The sequence below is a fragment of the Macaca mulatta genome, chromosome 13 (assembly GCF_049350105.2).
Source record: "Macaca mulatta isolate MMU2019108-1 chromosome 13, T2T-MMU8v2.0, whole genome shotgun sequence".
In the NCBI taxonomy this organism is placed as follows: Eukaryota; Metazoa; Chordata; class Mammalia; order Primates; family Cercopithecidae; genus Macaca; species Macaca mulatta.
The window spans coordinates 86,584,026-86,605,155 of record NC_133418.1 but is presented as its reverse complement, the minus strand read 5'-3'; the positions used below and the strand labels follow the sequence as shown (position 1 = coordinate 86,605,155).

Sequence of the window (21,130 nt, the reverse complement as noted above, 5' to 3'; positions counted from 1 at the left end):
CTCGGCTCACTGCAACCTCCACCTTCCGGGTTCAAGCAATTCTGCCTCAGCCTCCTGAGTAGCTGGGATTACAGACGTGCACCACCACGTCTAGCTAATTTTTGTATTTTTAGTAAAGACCAGTTTCACTATGTTGACCAGGCTGGTCTTGAACTCCTGACCTCAATGACCCACCCACCTCGGCCTCCCAAAGTGCTGGGATTACAGGCATGAGCCACCATGCCTGGACACATTTGGAGAATTTAACAACTCTAAGCAATCAATATAACAAGAAAACAAAAAATTACCATTAAGAATATAGAATAGTGCCAGGCGTGGTGGCTCACAACTGTAATCCCAGCACTTTGGGAGGCCGAGGTGCGTGGATCACGAGGTCAGGAGATCAAGACCACGGTGAAACGCCATCTCTACTAAAAATACAAAAAATTAGCCGGGTGTGGTGGCAGGCACCTGTAGTCCCAGCTACTCGGGAGACTGCGGCAGGAGAATGGTGTGAACCCAGAGGGCGGAGCTTGCAGTGAGCCAAAATTGCACCACTGCACTCCAGCCTGGGCGACAGAGCAAGACTCTGCCAGGCCGGGCGCGGTGGCTCAAGCCTGTAATCCCAGCACTTTGGGAGGCCGAGGCGGGTGGATCACGAGGTCAGGAGATCGAGACTATCCTGGCTAACATGGTGAAACCCCGTCTCTACTAAAAATACAAAAAACTAGCCGGGCGTGGTAGCGGGCGCCTGTAGTCCCAGCTACTTGGGAGGCTGAGGCGGGAGAATGGCGTGAACCCGGGAGGTGGAGCTTGCAGTGAGCTGAGATCCCGCCACTGCACTCCAGCCTGGGCGACAGAGCAAGACTCCGCCTCAAAAAAAAAAAAAAAAAAAAGACTCTGTCTCAAAAAAAATACATATATATACACACACACACACACACATATATATGTGCGTGTATATCTATATAGCATAGACAGCCCTATCCACAAGAAAAATTAGCCACATATGTAATTTTAAGTTTTCTAAGTCACATTTTTTAAAAAATCGTTTAAATAATATTTTTATTTACTAACCCAAAATATTATCATTTCAACCTACTCAGTATTTTTTACTTTTTCTTTTTTTTGAGACAGGATTTCACTCCCGTTAACCAGGCTGGCGTGCAATGGTGCAATCTTGGCTCACTGCAACCTCTTCCTCCTGGGTTCAAGCAATTCTCCTCCCTCAGCCTCCCAAGTAGCTGGAACTACAAGCGTGAGGCAGCTAATTTTTTTTTTATATTTTTTGTAGAGATAAGGTTTCACCATGTTGCCCAGGCTTGTCTCAAACTCCTGGGCTCAAGTGATCCACCCACCTCGCTCAGCCTCCCAAAGTGGTGGGATTACAGGCATGAGCCACCATGCCTGGCTGATTTTTACTTTACATACAGTCTTCTAAATCTGCTGTGTATTTTACACCTACAGCACATTTCAACTTAAGACACTAAATGCTTATCAGAAACACATAATCATTTAATTTCATAAAACTTACAACTGAAAAAGTAGACTTATGTATAAAAGTTGTTCCAACAAAGTTTTCCAGCATAATAACTGAATCAAATATTAATCATTTTCCATTCATATGTGTATCCATACTAACAAAACTGTTTTTAATGTAAATTAGTAAAATTAAATAAAACTGAAAAGTTCTTCAGTCACACCATTCAAACTGCTTTAATACTCATTTCTTTCACTAACAACCATTTCTCTATGTGTTTCCTCTTATATGAACTGTCTATTCACCATCTAGATAGCTTTAAAGAAATATTTAAATTACCACCCTAAAGTCCCTTTAATTCTATACTAAATCAGATGCTTAAACAGTATTTTACAGACAGGTTTTTTAATTCAAAAAACTTTGTGTTGCCTGTAAACTGGAGTACCTTGTATACAGTACATAATTTAATGCTGGAACTCTAATTTAAAAGGTTTAGCCGGCTGGGCACGCTGGCTCACGTCTGTAATACCAGCACTCTGGGAGGCTGAGGCAGGTGGATCATGAGGTCAGGAGATCGAGACCATCCTGGCCAACATGGTGAAACCCTGTCTCTACTAAAAATATAAAAATTAGCTGAGCATGGTGGAGGGTGCCTGTAACCCCAGCTACTCGAGAGGCTGAGGCAGGAGAATCACTTGAACCCGGGAGGCAGAGGCTGCAGTGAGCCAAGATCGTGCCACTGCACTCCAGCCTGGCAACAGAGCAAGACTCCATCTCAAAAATAAATAATAAATAAAATAAAAAGTTTATAGTTACTATACATATGTTTGTTTAATATATTTATGATTAACTTCCTACAGAACCCTCAGTCACAAATGTTTCCTATCACATTTGGGATTAAGGAAAAAAAAGTAGTAGACATGGTGAAACCTCGTCTCTACTAAAAATACAAAAATTAGCCAGGCGTGGTGGCGTGCCTGTATTCCCAGCTATTCGGGAGGCTGAGGCAGAAGAATCGCCTGAACCCGGGACGCGAAGGTTGCAGTGAGCCAAGATTGCAAGATTGCACCACTGCACTCCAGCCTGGGCGACGACAGAGCAAGACTCCGTCTCAAAAAAAAAAAAAAAAAAAAAAAAAACAACCTCTAGAGATACTTTTTTATATTGGGGAGGAAAAGCATTTTCTAAGAACTACAAGGTTTTAGGCATTAATAGAATATACATATATACCCTAGAATATATATCAAGATACATGAGAACATTCAAGTTCTAGTACATAGGCTTAAAAATTATCCTCAACACTTAAAATTAAAATGATTATATCACTCCCACAGGCTTTAGAGATTATGCAGCCCAATTTGCTCATTTACATACAATTAAACCACTGTTTGGGGGGAAATCAAGGCCAGGTCTTATTTAATGTTATTTTGTCTACAGCAGTGCTTGTCAAGTTTAACATGAATATACATCATCTGAGTATCTTGTTCAAATACATATTCTGATTCAATAAATCTGGGCTTGAGCTTGAAACCACATTATTAAATCCAAGAAGATGCCAACATTGTTGGTCCTCAGGATATAAGGACTAACAAGGTTCACTCTGTTTCACAAGTGTTTAGGTAAGTGCCATTCATTTAATTTTATTTCATGTAGTTTCTAACAATATTAAAATAAAATTTTCAAGGAAGGAAAAAAGTTTTCAAGCTAAAACTGTAATGCTCTGTTTTTCCTGGGAGACTGCTAATACTCTGACACAACTAGCCACTCCAGGGTTGCTATCAAGGGTTTGATATACCAAAGTTCAAAACAGTCAAGGTACAAAAAACAATCTCTACTTTAAAAAGGAAAAAGCTATAGAAATTATTTTAAAATGTTAACATGATATACAGCTAGGATTGAAAACTATTAGCTAGTTGAGCTTTATTAAACTATTAGTCTAGCTCATCCAATCACCTGGGTGAGCTTTTATGACAGTGCTGGGTCTCCCCCACAAGACCGATGCGCCCTGGGATACGAGAATTACAAGTACTGACAAAGACACAAACTTGGACTTCAATAAATTTTTTTGAAAGAAAAAAACAGCTATTAGTCAAACAGATACTACAAGAAAATATTTTAACTTATAATCTGGTCCTATAAAACATTAAGAACTTATAAAGTCAAATTTATCTCATATAAAATTAGAACTACAATGCAAATTACAAAAGCAAAAATTTTAAAGACTCCAGGAAAGGACCTATTAACAATTTCAGTTACCAAGTAGTTTCTGCATTAGCCTTGTCCCTTTCTAGCCAACAACAAAAGACCACCCTAAAATAGACTCTGAAAAATGCTTTAAAGAGGGCAGATGCAGTGGCTCATGCCTGTAATCCTAGCAGTTTGGGAGGCTGAGGTGGGTGGATCACCTGAGGTCAGGAGTTCCAGACCAGCCTGGCCAACATGGTGAAACCCTGTGTCCACTAAAAATACAAAAATTAGCTGGGCGTGGTGTCACATGCCTGCAATCCCAGCTACTTGGGAGGCTGAGGCAGAAGAATCGCTTGAACCCCAGAGCCCGGTATACGGAGGTTGCGGTGAGCCGAGATCCCGCCACTGCACTGCAGCCTAAGCGACAGAATCAGACTCTATCACGAAAAGAAAAAAAACAAAAGCTTTAAAGAGTATATAATATCATTCATCTTCCTTCATTACTATTAAATCAGGAAACAAAGAGTTGTTTTTCCTATAGGATTCACACACTATTTTCCACTTGAAATGTACCCCGTTTCCATAGTAACTACCACTGATGTCACAGAATTTTTGCTGTTCCCACTCAAAGAACACTAAAGCATAAAAATGCCTTTATGCATTTATTAAAATAGATGAAGAAAAATGTAAAATGGTTTATAAATGTATAAATTCAAACTATTTTTCCCAAAGTTTGTCATCAAATATTAACCAGTTCTTAAAGCATACACCTGAATATAAGTGTACTAAAAAAAAAAAAACTAAAGTTAGCTGGGCGTGGTAGCTCACGCCTGTAGTTCTAGCCCTTTGGGAGACCGAGGCAGGTGGATCACTTGAGGTCAGGAGTTCAAAACAAGCCTGGCCAATATGGTGAAACCCCATCTCTACTAAAAACACAAAAAAATAGCTGGGTATGGTGGCATATGCCTGTAATCCCGACTACTCAGGAGGCTGAGACAGGAGAATCGCCTGAACCCCGGAGCAGAGGTTGCAGTGAGATGAGATCGCCGTGCCACTGCACTCTAGCCTAGGCAGAGCAAGGCTCCATCTCAAAAAAAAAAAAAAAAAAAGAATACTTAAGTAAATTTAAATTTGGTATTTTAAATGAGGTTGAAATTTATGAAGTCAACTTTGTTAGCTAGTCAGGAGATTCTAGAATGAACGATGGCTCAGGGGAATTTTTTTTTAAGATTTTGGGTGTTTTGCTTGTTTGTTTCGAGATGAGGTCTTGCTCTGATGCCCAGGCTAGAGTACAGTGGCACAATCACAGCTTACTGTGGCCTTGACCCCCAGGGCTTAAGTGATCCTCCCAACTCAACTTCCTGAGTAGCTGGGACTACAGGCATGCACTACCACAGTCAACTAATTTTATTTTTTATAGAGACCAGGTCTATGTTGCCCAGGCTGGTCTCAAACTCCTGGACTAAAGGGGTCCTCCTGCCTCGGCCTCCCCAAAGTGCTGGGATTCCAGGTGTGGGCCACCACACCCAGCCTCGAGCCTCGGGGAACTCTATAATCAACAAGACAGAAATTCAGACATTCTATTCAGGTTCTGCAAGTCCTCGCATTAAGGCTCTTCATTTCCTTCTACAGAGAAGTCTTGAAGAAAATCTCACCTCAAGTCAAGACCAAAAAAAAGGGTCTTGGGCTGGCTCTTTTCTGGGGGGAGATGAGGGAGAACATACTTTTGTTATGTGGACCAGATTTTTAAAGAATGAGAGCACACAATATTGAAACTTTCTTACTTTAATATTTTTTAGGTAAGTTGTTTACATCCTAGAGAAATTCCTGCATACATATACAAAAAGAACGAAACATGGTTCCTTGTTCACCAAAGTATTGTTTGTAATTACAAAAAAAAAAATTTGGAACAACCTAAATACGCATGGATAAATAAAAGTCAGAGAATTGAAATTAATGCATAAGATCTAAATATTTACATATGGATAAGCTTCCACACCAATGTGGAATGAAAAAAATTAAATCAAGCTACAAAAGAATACAGTCTGAACCACTCATCATGTTTTAAACACAACAAAATACTGTATATTATTTATGAAATAGGCAAATGTTATAAACTATTTAAAAACCAGAAAGCATACACCACTTTCAGGACAGGTGTATATCTATGAAAAAAGGGGAAAAGAGAAAGGTTATTAGGAGAACCATTCAACTGCATAGTAACATTTTATTTCTCTTTTAAAAAGGATTTGAAATCAATATGGCAAATATTATATATTAGATTAATGCAATGGCTACTTGGGTATCTATTTTATCTTTCTCTGTCATTTTTGTAAGTTTGAAATACATTACAATTGCTTTGAATGAAACATTTTAATTTGCCTAAAAATTTACTTCCACAGGCAAGAAAACTTACATTTACTGAAATGACTCAATGAAATAATCCTCTCAACAACCCAGTAACTTAGCTATTAGTCCCATTTCAGAGAGAGGAAATGTGGATATTCAAATATTTTTTAAAAAATTATTTAAGATTCTACAGCTAAAAGGTAATGCATGCATCAAGATTTCTTTTAAACCCATGCTGTTTCCACTATACCAAACTGCTTTTCGATGTTATAGGATTAATTCTTAAACAGATCAATCATTGTTCCCCAGTGATACAGCCATAGAAAGGAGATTCAAATCAGTCCACATAATGGTGCTTATCATTTAAAATAAATCCCTAATATTAGCTAATAAATTCTTATGAGTACAAAACTACAAGTGCAGAATAAGAATGGGTTTAAAGAGCTTGTTTTTGCTTGGGAAAGGTGGATTCACTAACATCTGGTATTTGAGATTTCTAGCTCCCTAAAGTTCCACATTAAACTAGATGTTTGGGAAAAAAACTAGAGTAACCAAAATAATCACAATTACAAATACACATAACCCTTCCTCACCATACATATCACAGGGTAAAAAAACTGCTCACTAAAGAAAGGTCAACACATTTGTAATTCAATTATTTATCATGGACCTATGACTGAGTTAATACTGTCAATATTGAATGAGCCATAGCCACACCGTAGAACAGTGAGTCTCACACCCACTAGAGTTTAAGAACCATCTGGGTAACCGGCTCAGAATACAGATTCTTAGACCCCACCTCCAGAGTCTAATTCAGCTGATCCATGGAGTCCAGAAATCTACATTTTTAACAAGCACCCCATTAATCAGCACCGTGGCAATTCTGACACAAGGGGTGAAAGGTCTAGAACTGGAGATGCATAAATCTTTATTCTTTCAATAGTCACTGAACACCTACAACACAGTTCTGAGAACTATAGATTCAGTAGTAAAACAAAATTAAGAACAACAACAAAAATTCTGCCCATAGGAGCTTACATCCTAAAGATAGAGCAAGAGAAAACATGTATGACATCAGCGAGTGTTAAGTGCTACAGAGAAAAAAGCAAAGCAAGCCAAGGGAAATGGAGGCAGGAGTTGTCATTTAAGACAATAGTCAGAGATAGCTTCTCCTACAAGATGACATTTGAGCAAAGAACTGAAAGACATGGACATCTGGAGGAAAAGAGGAAATATTATTAGTAACTTTCTCATCCCTCAAAATAATTTACTGTATGAAATAATTTTAGGTGTTGTAGCTTTTACTACAAAGAGTGAAAAACACAGAGTGCCTACTATGTGCCTATTATCTCTTTAAACCTCAAAATCATTTTGTGGAGTAGCTATGAGTTTCCTCGTTTCCATAAAGGAGGACACTGAAGCTCAGATTAAGCAATCTGCAAGGACACACATTTTGTAAGTAGTCAGCTCAGGATGCACAACCAGGTCTTTGTAATTGTCAAAATGCATCATCTTCCAACTAAGCCAAACTGTTAGTGTCTTCATTATCAAATGAGCATGTTTGTTGAATAAACTCAGAACTGAATTCTTATATGCTTAGTATTTCTAGAAACCTGAAAAAAGTTACCAAAAATACAAGTTGTTTATTTAAAAGGTGGGGGGGGGGGTTATTTATCATCTTTGTAACAAATCTTGGCATACAGCTATTTTTCCAAAAATTTCCTAGTTAATATTTATTTATACAGTCAGCAAATCATTTACATAGTCTCCCAATATTTGGGGAAAAATTTTTTCTTCATAAACTTTCTAGAAGGGCAAGTGTTAAATTGCATACCTTTAAAATATAGGATGCAATAAAAGTCTATTTGCCCATCTTTGGCAAGATATGCACATATATTTAAATATAAGTAAATGTGCAACTCCCTGTTTCCTATTCACTGACTCCAACAATTCTCAGGACACCTACTATCCAATGTGTCATGAATTACGAGGAAGACCTCCCACCATACCTACTTCACACTGGTAACTAGAGAGCAAGGCACTATGCTAGACAGAAGTACAATTCAATAACAACAGTCCTTACTCTTAATAGTTCTAACACAAACAAGTATAAAAGGATACTATAATATAAAGGAAATGCTATTTGAGTAAAAAAAAGCAGTCCTTTTTGGATTATCTAAACTAGGGTTATCAATAAAGACATTCTGAAGACGGCTGCATCTCTTAAGCCCTGAGGATCAGATTCAGGCTAACTTTAAAAATGTAGTCTGGGCCGGGCACAGTAGCTCAAGCCTGTAATCCCAGCACTTTGGGAGGCCAAGGCAGGCAGATCATAAGGTCAGGAGTTGGAGACCAGCCTGACCAACACGGTGAAACCCTGTCTCTAGTAAAAATACAAAAATTACTCGGGCGTGGTGCCGGATGCCTGTAATACCAACTACTCAGGAGGCTGAGGCAGAAGAATCACTTGAACCTAGGAAGCAGAGGTTGCAGTGAGCCAAGATTGCGCCACTGCACTCCAGCGTGGGCCACAGAGCAAGACTCCATCTCAAAAAAAAAATAAAATAAAACAAAAATAAAAGTATGGTCTAAGAATGCTGGACATCATCCCTGAGGAGTACCACTGACAATTTCAGAGCAGAGGAGAGAGAGATTCAAAAATGTGTTGCAGAGATAAACTCAAAGTGATGAGTAAGAAGTGTAATGAGCAAATCAGATATAAGGCAATTTCAAGAGCCTGGATATAAAGTGAGAAGTCCAAAGTCAAGAGGTGACAGTAAAAATGGAAGAGCCAGTTCTTGAACATCATTCTTTGGCCTAAGGCCACAGATAACACTAAATTATTCCATATTTGTTATAAGAGACACTCACTTTTTTACATGCCTTATAAAAAAACAATTTACTACATTTCTATTTCCGGAAGTATTTTTAGTACAATGACTCTAAGAGCTTCAAGATTTTGTAGCACAGGGATCAAGAATTACTCAAAAACAGAGAAGGTTTCCTTGACTCGGGCATATAGTTTAAGCATTCTCTTTTAGGCTCAAAAACTAACTTTGTAAGAGTTGTAAAGTATCAAGCCCATAAAAGAACTATGAAATTTGGGATAGCCAGTTAGCAAGGGAATCATACACACACACACACACACACACACACACACACACACATACATACATATATACACACACACACACTTAAAGTTAGAATATTTAAATTTAGAATAGACATTTAGATTGAATAGGGCTACTATGACAAATTTCAAAAAGCTTTATGCCAATACTCTGGAAATTTAGACACTAAGTTCCATTCTGCCACATCTCTCTACCTCTGATGACTGTTACGGCAGCAGTTTAAAAAAAGAGAAGGCCAGGCACGGTGGCTCACGCCTGTAATCCCAGCACTTTGGGAGGCCAAGGCAGGCGGAACACCTGAGGTCAGGAGTTCAAGACCAGCCCTGCCAACATGGTGAAACCTTTCTCTACTAAAAATACAAAAAATTGACCAGGTGCAGTGGCTCACACCTGTAATCTCAGCACTTTGGGAGGCCAAGGTGGGTGGATTACAAGGTCAAGAGTCCGAGACCAGCCTGTCCAACATAGTCAAATCCCATCACTACTAAAAATACAAAAAAAAATTAGCTGGGCGTGGGGGCAGGCGCCTGTAGTTCAAGCTACTTGGGAAGCTGAAGTAGGAGAATCGCTTGAACCCTGGAAGCAGAGGTTGCAGTGAGCAGAGATCACTCCTGGGTGACAGAATGAGACTCCATCTCGAAAAGAAAAAAATTAGCCGGTTGTGGTGGTATGTACCTAAAATCCCAGTTACTCGGTAAGCTGAGGTAAGAGAATGGTTTGAACCTGGGAGGCGGAGGTTGCAGTGAGACGAGACAGCGCCACTGCACTCCAGCTTGGGCAACGACAGCAAAACTCTGTCTCAATAAAACAAAAGGTAAGTATTCACTCAAATTCCAGACTTGGCTCAATACAGACAAAATTCCTACTACAAGAGCAGCTGTGAAAAGAAGGGAATGGTGCCAAAAGAAGACAAATAAACATCCTTCCAACTAGATAAAATGTGACTAATTTGAAAAAAACAAAAAAACAAAAATAAAGTCAGAGCTTCGCACTATATTCTCCTTTTGTCCCCTCTCTAGTTTGGCAATTTGAGGGTACATGTCAGGATTCTTTGTAGTAAATAAACACACACACTCAAAAACAGGAGGAAGGAAGGAGACATTAGCACAGTTTTTAAGTTGCATTTTGAGCCCCTCAGACAGTTTTTCCAGGAATTGTCCAGTTATTTAAACCAATTCTTTGCTCTATTTGGCTACGGAAAAACAGCCCCATTTCTTTTTTTTTTATTAGGCATACTCTAATACCATTTGGTCTTTCAGTTGCCTCTAATTGCTTTTAAGTATTTTTTTAAGCATCTCTCTTAGACTGAAAAATTCTCAGAAATCAGGGTCAAATGTTTAAATTATGTCATAAAAAAGTTACCAAAATACTGCCTATCTTTTTATCTTCAAACCAGTGGCAAAGCCTACACTTTGCTCTCTAAAATCTAACCATTCTTCAAAGTGTGACAAAGCCTCCCTCTTCCATGAAATGTTCCTCTACAACTCTTAACACGTGGCAATTTCTACTTCAGAACATATAAGCTTAATAATAAACTTAACTCACAAATATGCATAAAGTCTCTATGATCTACACGAAAGCTTAGAGGAAGCACCTGTCCCACATTATTTTTTGTAGGTATTAGCTACAAGCAGCTCAAAAGCCCTTTTATAAGGTAGCTACACAATATGTCAACTAAAACCATCAAGGGAAAAAAGCTAATTCTTTGTCTAAGTATGGTCCTCTATTTGTCTGTCCCATTCCGGCCTCTAGTCCCAAAAGAAAACTAACCCCAGTCCCTTCATGTCCTACCCTCAAGAGAAGAGATGATAACTTTGTGCACTCAGTACATGCCAAACACTTTAAGACATTATCTTTATTACTATTACTATTATTTTTTAGCAACAGAGTCTCACTATGTCACCCAGGCTCAGCTCCATCCTGCAGCCTCAGCCTCCCAAAGTGCTAGGATTAGAGGCACGAGCCACCACACATAGCCAAGACATTATCTTTCAATCTTAAAACTTTTCAGGTAGGTTGTTTTTACTTCAGGAAACTAAAACTTGTTTGTAGAGATCTGAACCCAGCTCCTAAGCTTGCTTCTCTTCTACCACACTACTAGGCACTAAAAAGAGATGCCCACTCTCTGACAATAAAAAGAGATAGGAATAAACAATCAATATATCATTAACAATTTAAGGCCAGGTGCGGTGGCTCATGCCTGTAATCTCAGCACTTTGGGAGGCCAAGGCAGGCAGATCACAAGGCCAGGAAATCGAGACCATCCTGACTAACATGGTGAAACCCCGTCTCTACTAAAAATACAAAAAAAAATTAGCCGGGCATGGTGGCTGGCGTCTGTAGTCCCAGCTACAAGGGAGGCTGAGGCAGGAGAATGGCGTGAACCCAGGAGGCGGACCTTGCGGTGAGCCGAGTTCATGCCACTGCACTCCAGCCTGGGCAACAGAGCGAGATTCCGTCTCAAAAAAAAACAATTTGAAACAATTTTTTTTTTTTTTTTTTTTTTTGAGATGGAGTTTCACTCTTGTCACCCAGGCTGGAGTGCAACAGTGCGATCTCGGCTCACTGCCACCTCCACCTCCAGGGTTTAAGTGATTCTCCAGCCTCAGCCTCTGTAGTAGCTGGGATTATAGGCGCTAGCCACCAGGCCCACCTAATTTTTGTATTTTTAGTAGAAATGGGGTTTCACCATGTTGTCCAGGCTGGTCTCAAACTTCTGACCTCAGGTGATCTGCCCACCTTGGCCTCCCAAAAGTGCTGGTATTACAAACGTAAGCCACCACACCTGGCCTAAAACAACTTTTTAAAAGTACTCCAATAGCACGCCTAAAGACTAACAGACTACCACTAATACGTTCAAAAAAATTGCCAATTTATTTAAGAAAAACACAAAAGAAACCAACACACACAATTCTCACCAAAAAATACAAAATTAAAAAGCAAATATGAAAAATAATTTCCTGCATGCAAACAGGCTTTTATAAAACAATAAAGGAAATACTGAGAAATGCTCAAAAAATATTAAAAAGCAATTAATAAAAAGAATTCAGGGCTGGGCACAGTAGCTAACACCTGTAATCCCAGCACTTTGAGAGGTGAAGGTAGGAGGATCACTTAACCCCAGGAGTTCGAGACTAGCCTGGGCTACATACTGATATTTCATCTCTAAAAAAGTAAATTAACTAATTCACATTTTCAATTACCATATTACTATTCCAACATTAACTACAATCAAAAATTTGCAAATTAAACTAGTACTATGCCCATTTTTACCTATACGTTGGCATTTATTTTTAATTAACAACACCCACCGTGAACAAAGGTACTTGCAAACAAGCACAAACCTAACCCTCATGAAGAACAAATGGGTAAAACCTTTCTGAATGGATCTAGCCATGTGTGGCATTACTCTTGAAAATGTACATGCCAGACCGGGTGCGGTGCCTCACGTCTGTAATCCCAGCACTTTGGGAGGCCAAGATCGGTGGATTACCTGACGTCAGGAGTTCGAGACCAGCCCATTTTTAGTAGAGATGAAACCCCATCTCTACTAAAAATACAAAATTAGCTGGGCATGGTGGCACATGCCTGTAATCCCACCTACTTGGGAGGCAGAGGCACGACAATCGCTTGAACTCAGAAGGTAGAGTGAGCCGAGATTGCTCTACTGCACTCCAGCCTAGGTGACAGAGTAAGACTCTGTCTCAAAGAAAAAACAATTTTTTTTTTTAGTAGACACGGGGTTTTACTATGTTGCTCAGGCTGGTCTCGAACTCCTGACTTCGTGATCCACCTGCCTCCCAAAGTGCTGGGATTACAGGTGTGAGCCACCACACCAACCAATTTTTTTTTTTTTTTAATTAGCCAGGCACGGTGGCACACACCTGTAAGTCCCAGCTACTCAGGCGACTAAGGCAGGAGGTTCACTTGAGCCCAGAAGGTGAAGGCTGCATATTTGAGACCCTGTCTCAAAAATAAGTACATAAATAAAAAATAAAAAGTGCTGCTAAAAAGAAAAGAGCAATTTGTGAAGATGTTATTAATAGCCATCTTGAAAAAAATCTAAGAACAGGGGTGTTTTCCCGTCAAAACTTCTCTCAGATTTGTCATTTAAAAAAATCAAGACCAGAGGGTGGCTCACACCTGTAATCCCAGCACTTTGGGGGCCGAGGTGGGCGGATCACCTGAGATCAGGAGTTTGAAACCAGCCTGGCCAACATGGAGAAACCCTGTCTCTACTAAAAATACAAAAATGAGCCAGGTGCGGTGGTGGGCGCCCGTAATCCCAGCTGCTCGGGAGGCTGAGGCAGGAGAAGCACTTGAACCCGGGAGGTGGAGATTACAGTAAGCCGAGATCACGCCATTGCACTCCAGCCTGGGAGACAGTGAGACTCTGTCTCAAAAAAAAAAAAAAATCAGGCCGGGCGCGGTGGCTCAAGCCTGTAATCCCAGCACTTTGGGAGGCCGAGGCGGGCGGATCACAAGGTCAGGAGATCGAGACCACAGTGAAACCCCGTCTCTACTAAAAATACAAAAAATTAGCCGGGCGCGGTGGCGGGCGCCTGTAGTCCTAGCTACTCAGGAGGCTGAGGCAGGAGAATGGCGTGAACCCAGGAGGCGGAGCTTGCAGTGAGCCGAGATCGCGCCACTGCACTCCAGCCTGGGCAACAGCGTGAGACTCCGTCTCAAAAAAAAAAAAAAAAAAAAAAAAATCAACCCACCCGGCACAGTGGCTCATGCCTGTAATCCCAGCACCTTGGGAGCCCAAGGCAGGCGGATCACTTGTGGTCAGGAGTTTGAGACCAGCCTGACCAATGTAGTAAGACCTGTCTCTACTAAAAAATACAAAAATTAGCCAGGCATGGTAGTGGGTGCCTGTAGTCCCAGCTACTTTGGAAGCTGGGGCAGAAGAATCGCTTGAACCCAGAAGTAGAGGCCGCAGTGAGCCAAGTCGGTGCCACTGCACTCCAACCTGAGCAACAGAGCGAGACTCGATCTCAAAACAAAACAAATCAATCAATCCCTGGCCCAGCAGGGTAGTGCAAGCCTGTAGACCTAGCCACATAGAAAGCTGAAGTGGTGGGGGCGGAGGGCACACCCCAGAAGTTCAAGGTTGCAGCAAGCTGTGACAGAGCCACTGCACTCCAGCCTGGGCAACAAGACTAGCCCCTATCTCGGGGGGGTGGGGGGGGTGGAATTAAAGAAAAAAATATAAAAAGATAAAAAAAAGATTAGGAAATGGCAAAAATCAACTCCCCAATTCTGATAAAGGTAAAATTAAACCAACTTTTGGCATCCCACAAATTCATTCATTGAAATGTTTAAAAAGCTCCCCATTTACTGCGCCAACTTTCCTCCTTTAACGAGTTTCTTTATAGAAGGCTTTCAAATTTCTAAAGTGCATTTATAGGTTTTACCTCTTTAATAAAAAAAAAAAAAAGAAAGAAAGAAAGAAATGGCTGGGTATGGTGGCTGATGCCTGTAATCCCAACACTTGGGAAGCCGAGATGGAAGGATCACTTAAGTCCAGGAGTTTGACACTAACCTGGACAAGACAGGGAGACCCCATCTCCACAAAAAAATTTTAAAACTTAGTCAGGCATGGTAGTACACTCCCGTAGTCTTAGTTACTCAAGAGGCTGATTCAGGAAGACTACTTGAGCCAGGGAGGTCAAAACTGCAGTGAGTGGTAATCACGCCACTGCACTCCAGCCTGGGCAACAGGGCAAGACCTCATTTCAAAAAATAGAAACAAAACAAAATTGAAAAAAAAAAATCACTATAAGTTTGCTAGGGTAGATATTAACCACTGGGAAGGGGAAAAAAATGTTACAGAAAAACATTACAGACCCAGGCAGGGTGCAGTGGCTCATGCCTGTAATCCCAGCACTTTGCGAGGCCAAGGCGGGTAGATCACCTGAGGTCAGGAGTTCGAGACCAGCCTGCCCCACATGGTGAAACCCCGTCTCTACTAAAAATACAAAAATTAGCTGGACGTGGTGGCAGACGCCTATAGTCCCAGATACTTGGGGGGCTGAGGCACGAGAATCGCTTGAACCCATGAGGTGGAGATTGCAGTGAGCCAAGATCACGCCACTGTACTCCAGCCTGGGTGACAAAGGGAGACTCTGTCTCAGAATGAATAAATAAATAAATAAATAAATAAATAAATAAATAAAAATAAAACATTACAGACCTAGTATTAAAACCCAAGTCTCCATTCTAAATCCATTTCAAAAGTCATAGGAAGTTTACAGAACTAAAGTTAAAATGTTAAAGATGGATGTAGCTCTAATCACTGTCCATGACTCTATTCTAAAGGATTAAATGAAGGGAAAAATAAGGTTTTATGAGATTCACTGTTAGTACGGTTTCAAGTTAATAGGGTTTTTTTTTTGTTTTTTTTTTTTTTTTTTGGCAATCCTGTGCATAACAGATCCAAGTTAGATTTTGCAGATTTACTGTTTGAAAAGCCAATGCACTATACAGTCAAGTCAGCCCTCCATATCTATGGGTTCTACATCCATGAATTCAACCAACCAGGAATAGAAAAATTCTTTAATTGCATCTGTACTGAACATGTACAATTTTTTCTTGTCATTATTCCCTAAGCATACAGTATAACAATGATTTACATTGTATTAGGTATTACAGTCTAGAGATTAAAGTATATAGGAGGATGTACATAGGTTCTATGCAAATACTATACCATGTTATACCAGGGACTGGAGCATCCTTGAACTCTGTCATCAGAGGAAGGTCCTGGAACTAATCTCCCATGGATACCAAGGGACAAGCATACTTGGAAACTGCTGTAACTACTCACATGAAATCCTATAATTGAAATAAACAATTCCAGAAGAACTACTTTGCCCCCAGGATTAAACTGTCTAAAATGCACGTTTATTAAAATGAAGATAGCTAAGAAGCATGAATATATAATCATATCTTATGTTAAAAACTGAACAAACACCTTCCAAGTTGCCTATTTTGAAAATTACTTTTTAGTTCAAAGGTTCATCTTAAATAACCACCCGTTATAGTAACCACCACCTCCAACAGACTATTTGGCACTGGGTTAAGCACTTTTAACACATTTGATACTTACAATAACTCTATCATGAACATATTATCAACATTTTACAGCTAAAATTTAAAATTTGCCTACCACCCTTGCCCAAACTAAATCTCTGTCCACATTACAGGAAAAATGATAACTTTTTATTGCAAATATGCACGTTATATATAATAGCATAATAACACAAGTAGCCACACTGGTACATTGTTACATATATGTTACTATGCCTTAAGACACTTTTACAAACTGTAAAGCACTACAAAACACTTGTACCCTATCATCTGTTTCCCACGACAGCCTTGTTACAGATTATCACTACTGTATGAGGGCTCAAGGCTCAGAGAGCTTAAGTGAAATCACTCATTTGACTCCTCGTTCTTTTCCCACTACATTATATCCTCTTTATGATTAAAGACGCATTGCCACCACAATCAGAGCATCTTTGCAATGCTGCCACAATCAGAGCATCTTTGCAATAAAAGATAAAATGTACTAGAGATCCTAGATAAGTATCTTTCACCAGTTACATACTTCTCCAACAAGTTATTACAGTTACCCGCCAGCAGGATATCCAGCTAGCCTCTAAGTGGTTGTTTGGGTGCCAATTATAAAGTTGTATGAACAAGAGTTGTATGAATACTACTTTTTATTAAGCTAGTAGCTTAAGCAAGGGAATCCCCTAGATTCTACTTGTACTGATCAGAAGACCAAATCCAAGATCAATCAAAAGTACATACTATCTTCTCGGGAAAACAGAGGATGTTAGTCTTTTATGACTTGAAAGTTGTTTCTAGTAACTATTATCAGACCATACACCACACAGCCATTTGTCTCAGAATAGGTAGTGAAGGTGGCTACTTAAATACACATATTTTTACAAAACTGTATCCAAGTTTAGCAATATGTGTGTACACCCAAGCACATAGAGACATGTTCCATAACTTAGAAAATCATTTGTAAAAGTTATTTTGGCCTTGCACTTCTGAATACTTCATGCTTCTCCATGTCCGTAACAGAATTGTTCCACTTCCTTTACTAATTGTTCTACTTCTTTCTATAATATCTACCAAGTGTTATCCTAATGCCATCATATTTTCAGGTTGGTATTTTCTTCCTGCTATCCTTTTTTTTGGGGGGAAAGAATTTTGCTCTTGTTGCCCAGGCTGGAGTGCACTGGCATGATCTCAGCTCACTACAACCTCTACCTCCCAGGTTCAAGCAATTCTCCTGCCTCAGCCTCCCGAGTAGCTGGGATTACAGGCATGTGCCACTGCAACCTCCACCTCCCAGATTCAAATGATTCTCCTGCCTCAGTCTCCCAAGTAGCTGGGATTACAGGCATGTGCCACTGCAACCTCCACCTCCCAGGTTCAAGTGATTCTCCTACCTCAGCCTCCCAAGTAGCTGGGATTACAGGCATGCGCCACCACACCCGGCTAATTTTGTATTTTTAGTAGAGACGGGTTTTCTCCATGTTGGTCAGGCTGGTCTCAAACTCCTGACCTCAGGTGATCCACCTGCCTCGGCCTCCGAAAGTGTTGGGATTACAGGCGTGAGCCATCACACTCAGACTGCTATCCATTTTTAAAGCCGTAGAGAAAGCCCTCAAGTGTTCTGTATCACGCGTGGTGTGGAGGACTAACGGATAGGAAGAAACCAACTAGAGTAATGAATTAACCGTGGAATCAAGTTCAGTTATTCTATGTTCACATCTACATTCCTTAAAGTAAATAACTGGCAAATTTTCGAGCAAGTAAATAATACACCTGGACTTTGAAAACCCAAAATGTCTAGAAAATCAGAATACCATTACACTTTAAAAAGAAGAAAGAAAATAAAAAAACTGCTTCACTGCACCTATCTGGAGAAAATCCTTGCTCTGTAAAGCTCTAAACCACCATTACCAAAAAAATGTTTAACTTCTACTCCTATGCCTTACATTTCTGGCTGTTAACTTTAAGAGCCTGCCAAACAGCTTTGCTGACAATTGTGTGTGTCAAACAGGTCTTCCAAATGACCGTTAACAATTTTTTAATACATCTTGCTATGAAGTTCTCAAATTTAAAAAACATATGTTGAACTTCAGCATCATCAAACTAGTTAACCAGTCTCCCCGTATTCTTAGCAGCTGCCTAATACCAACTGTGGAAAAAGCATAATTTTGGAAAAGGTCTAACAATTTCAAGAAAGTTACTTATACTTGTGAATATTCCAAAACTTTAAAGTTACAATACAGTCACAGAAAAACAAATCCTGAAATACACCTATGTGTACTTAAGGCCATAATCTTATTTTCACTCAGGGTTTCTTTTCCCTATAATATCTTTACTGTAAGGCAGCTCCTTCTCCCTAAATAATTTTGAAGTATTCCAAAACACTTTACTAAATAGATTTAATCATATCTACAGAATCCTATCAACTTTAAAAGCAAATAAAATGAGGGCTTATTGGCTTTCTAAAGATCCTACATTCCTAAAAGAATAAACACAAATCATCTTCCTAACACTAAACTACTAAAGTGACACTTGAGTCACCCCAACTTGGTGTTTGAAGCTTATTTCTCCAGGAAGCAGAGGGAGACAAACAGTTTCTACACAGTCAAAAATAGATGATTCCCTGTTCATTCACAGCCTGTTTCTTCTTACTTTAAACACAAATCCTACCAACTTCATTTAGTTTTTAACTCATTAATGAGTGACTCGGAGCAAATAAGCAGATATAGGAGCTGTTTTAGGCAATCATTTGCTAGGAATGGCTATCAAGTGAAGGTCTTCCTGCCCCGTCCTAAAAAATAAAGGACAAAAACCTATGAGTAGCAGACAAAAGCATTTATTAAATAATAAATGGTGGGCCCTATTTCAACAATAATCTGAAGAGTATCACCTCTTCTCAAGGTACCACAGCACAAAAACTTTGATAACCATAACTGAAGTATAAATGTATGTTTCTTTTCATAAGGTAAATACACAGAATATTTTGAAACTGCATCTAAAACTCTTACCTCAAAAAAAAGGAAAAGAAGAAAGAAAAGAATACACACATCTTCCCCTAGAGTCCAACCAAAAGAGCGAAATTAATCCATCCGCATTCCAAAACAACTAATTACTTAAGAAATCCAACCAGCACAGATCTAAGGCGAAGCTTCTTCTTTGGTAGTATTTTATTCTACAGAGTGCTACCATTGTACAAACAGTTCTGTCAAGTGTTTTGGTTGGCAGACAATAATAAAATAAGCTTTATTTCCTTTTCTTTCTCCCTTAGCAAAACTCCAGTCTGTCATCACCTCTGACATGCGCCAAGGACTACCGGGAATGATGAAGTATATTTCAAATAAACTTTCCTATTAAAGCGAGTCCTTGTGGTTAATATCATACCAAAATGTTTTACATTGTATCCAGCAAAACCTTTACAGACTGTAAAAAAAGGAATCTTAAGACCCAAGCTCGTATTTAGTGTATTTAATAATAAACTCTTATCTTGGCCGTACTTACCAAACCGTAGGCTTTTACTATTTATAAGCCTTTGAAAAAACTTTACGCCTTTCTTAAGTACCATCAAAATTTTCAATCAGGATTTCATGCGATCAATTCGCACCACAGTGCGAGATCAAATGCTAAACTCCTATAAATAGGGGTGTTATGAGTGAGAGGGATACACAACACTGCGCTGCCAACGCAACTGCGTCTTCAAGGGGGCAGGGGCGCTCCTGGTCCACGTACAGTAGGAGCTCACATTCAGCAAAAGCAGGGAGTCAAGGATCAGGTGACTTCACACCACAGACACTTTCAGAGTGATCAGGCCTTACTATCGTCCAAATGACTCGTAAACGGCTCATAACCCCAGTTAGACCGAAAATCTGGACTTGCACCCTAGCCACGCACAACCCGCGCGAATGGGTTCGGGAGCCGAGGAGCCCCGAAACGCGAGCCCGGGGACAGAGCCCTGGCCTGCGGACTGCGGTTCCCTCCAGGAAGGGTGTCTAAGGAGCTTTCGGACCCGGCAGCAAGGTGTCTGCTCCCCGCGCGACCTCCTCCTCCGCGGGGCCCATCGTGCCCCGGCCACCCCTTCCTCCCGGTCCGCGCGAGGGACAGCGAGCGCCCGCCAGCTAACGGGTCGCCCCGCCACGTCCGGAGCTCGCCGGGCAGAGCGGAGCCGCAGCCGACCTCCCCGCGCCCTGGGCATGCGGCCACGGCTCAAGGCCGCCCCCTAAGGTCGGGGCGGACACGGCTGCAGCCACGCGGCGGTCTGGCGGGCAGGGGGCCGGGCCGGGCGCAGACGCGCGCGCCACTGGTTCTCGCAGCAGCTACTGGAGCCGCGGCCCACGAGCAGCCCTTTCAGGCCGCGCGCTGCGGGAGCGCGGGGCGCGGCTGAGGCTAGGCCCGGCGGGCAGGCGGGGCGGCGGGAGGAGACCTCAGCCAGCCGCGGACTCCGACCCCGCCGCCTGCGGCCGGTGCCCGCGAGCCCGAGCAGCCAGCGTCCTCTCCCCACCAGGGACCCGCGGCCTCTGCCCCGCTGGCCCGTACCTAGGGAGGTCGTGGACGAGACGTGGTTAACCGCGGCGCTTGGGTCGCTGGTCCGCCGCCGGCGCCGCAGCCCCTGGTGCGGTTGCTGCCCTCGCGCTGCCTCGTCCCCCTCCGCCATCTTGTACCGATTTAAAATTAACTCCCCACTGACGTCAAACGCCGCCGCCGCTTTATCAACCTCCCGGGAGCCGGCGGGGCGGCTGGCGGGTCCTAGCGCCTCCCTCGACCCGTATCTCCTCGCCCAGTATCTCCTCGCCCTCCCTCCGCCCCCGCCCCGCCCATCGCTCTCTCGCTCCGCCCCCGCCCTGCCCGCCTGCAGATCCGTCTCCCCGGCTCCAAGCTTCTGGTCGGACTGGAGCGGGGATGTCCCTGTCGCCGCCGTCTCACACCCCCACCTCCCTGA

The 21,130-nt window shown here is 41.5% G+C and overlaps 1 protein-coding gene across 7 annotated transcripts in view; it reads right to left on the bottom strand.

Moving 5' to 3' along the window:
- The window catches only part of ATL2 (atlastin GTPase 2), a 79,634-nt gene extending 58,777 nt beyond the window's left edge, over positions 1–20,857 (bottom strand). For 4 of the 7 annotated variants that reach the window (XM_028831753.2, XM_015112132.3, XM_028831752.2 and 1 more), the window contains exon 1: positions 20,728–20,857. Coding sequence is in view for 4 of the 7 variants with exons in the window: in XM_015112132.3 (XP_014967618.2) it covers positions 20,728–20,845 (118 nt within the window). In the remaining 3 variants the exon portion in view is untranslated. Of the gene's footprint in view, positions 1–19,205; positions 19,332–19,695; positions 20,380–20,727 lie in introns of those variants that run through there. The other 3 variants (XM_015112136.3, XM_015112135.3, XM_077959705.1) reach the window with 2 other exon arrangements.
- Positions 20,858–21,130: the final 273 nt, after the last annotated feature.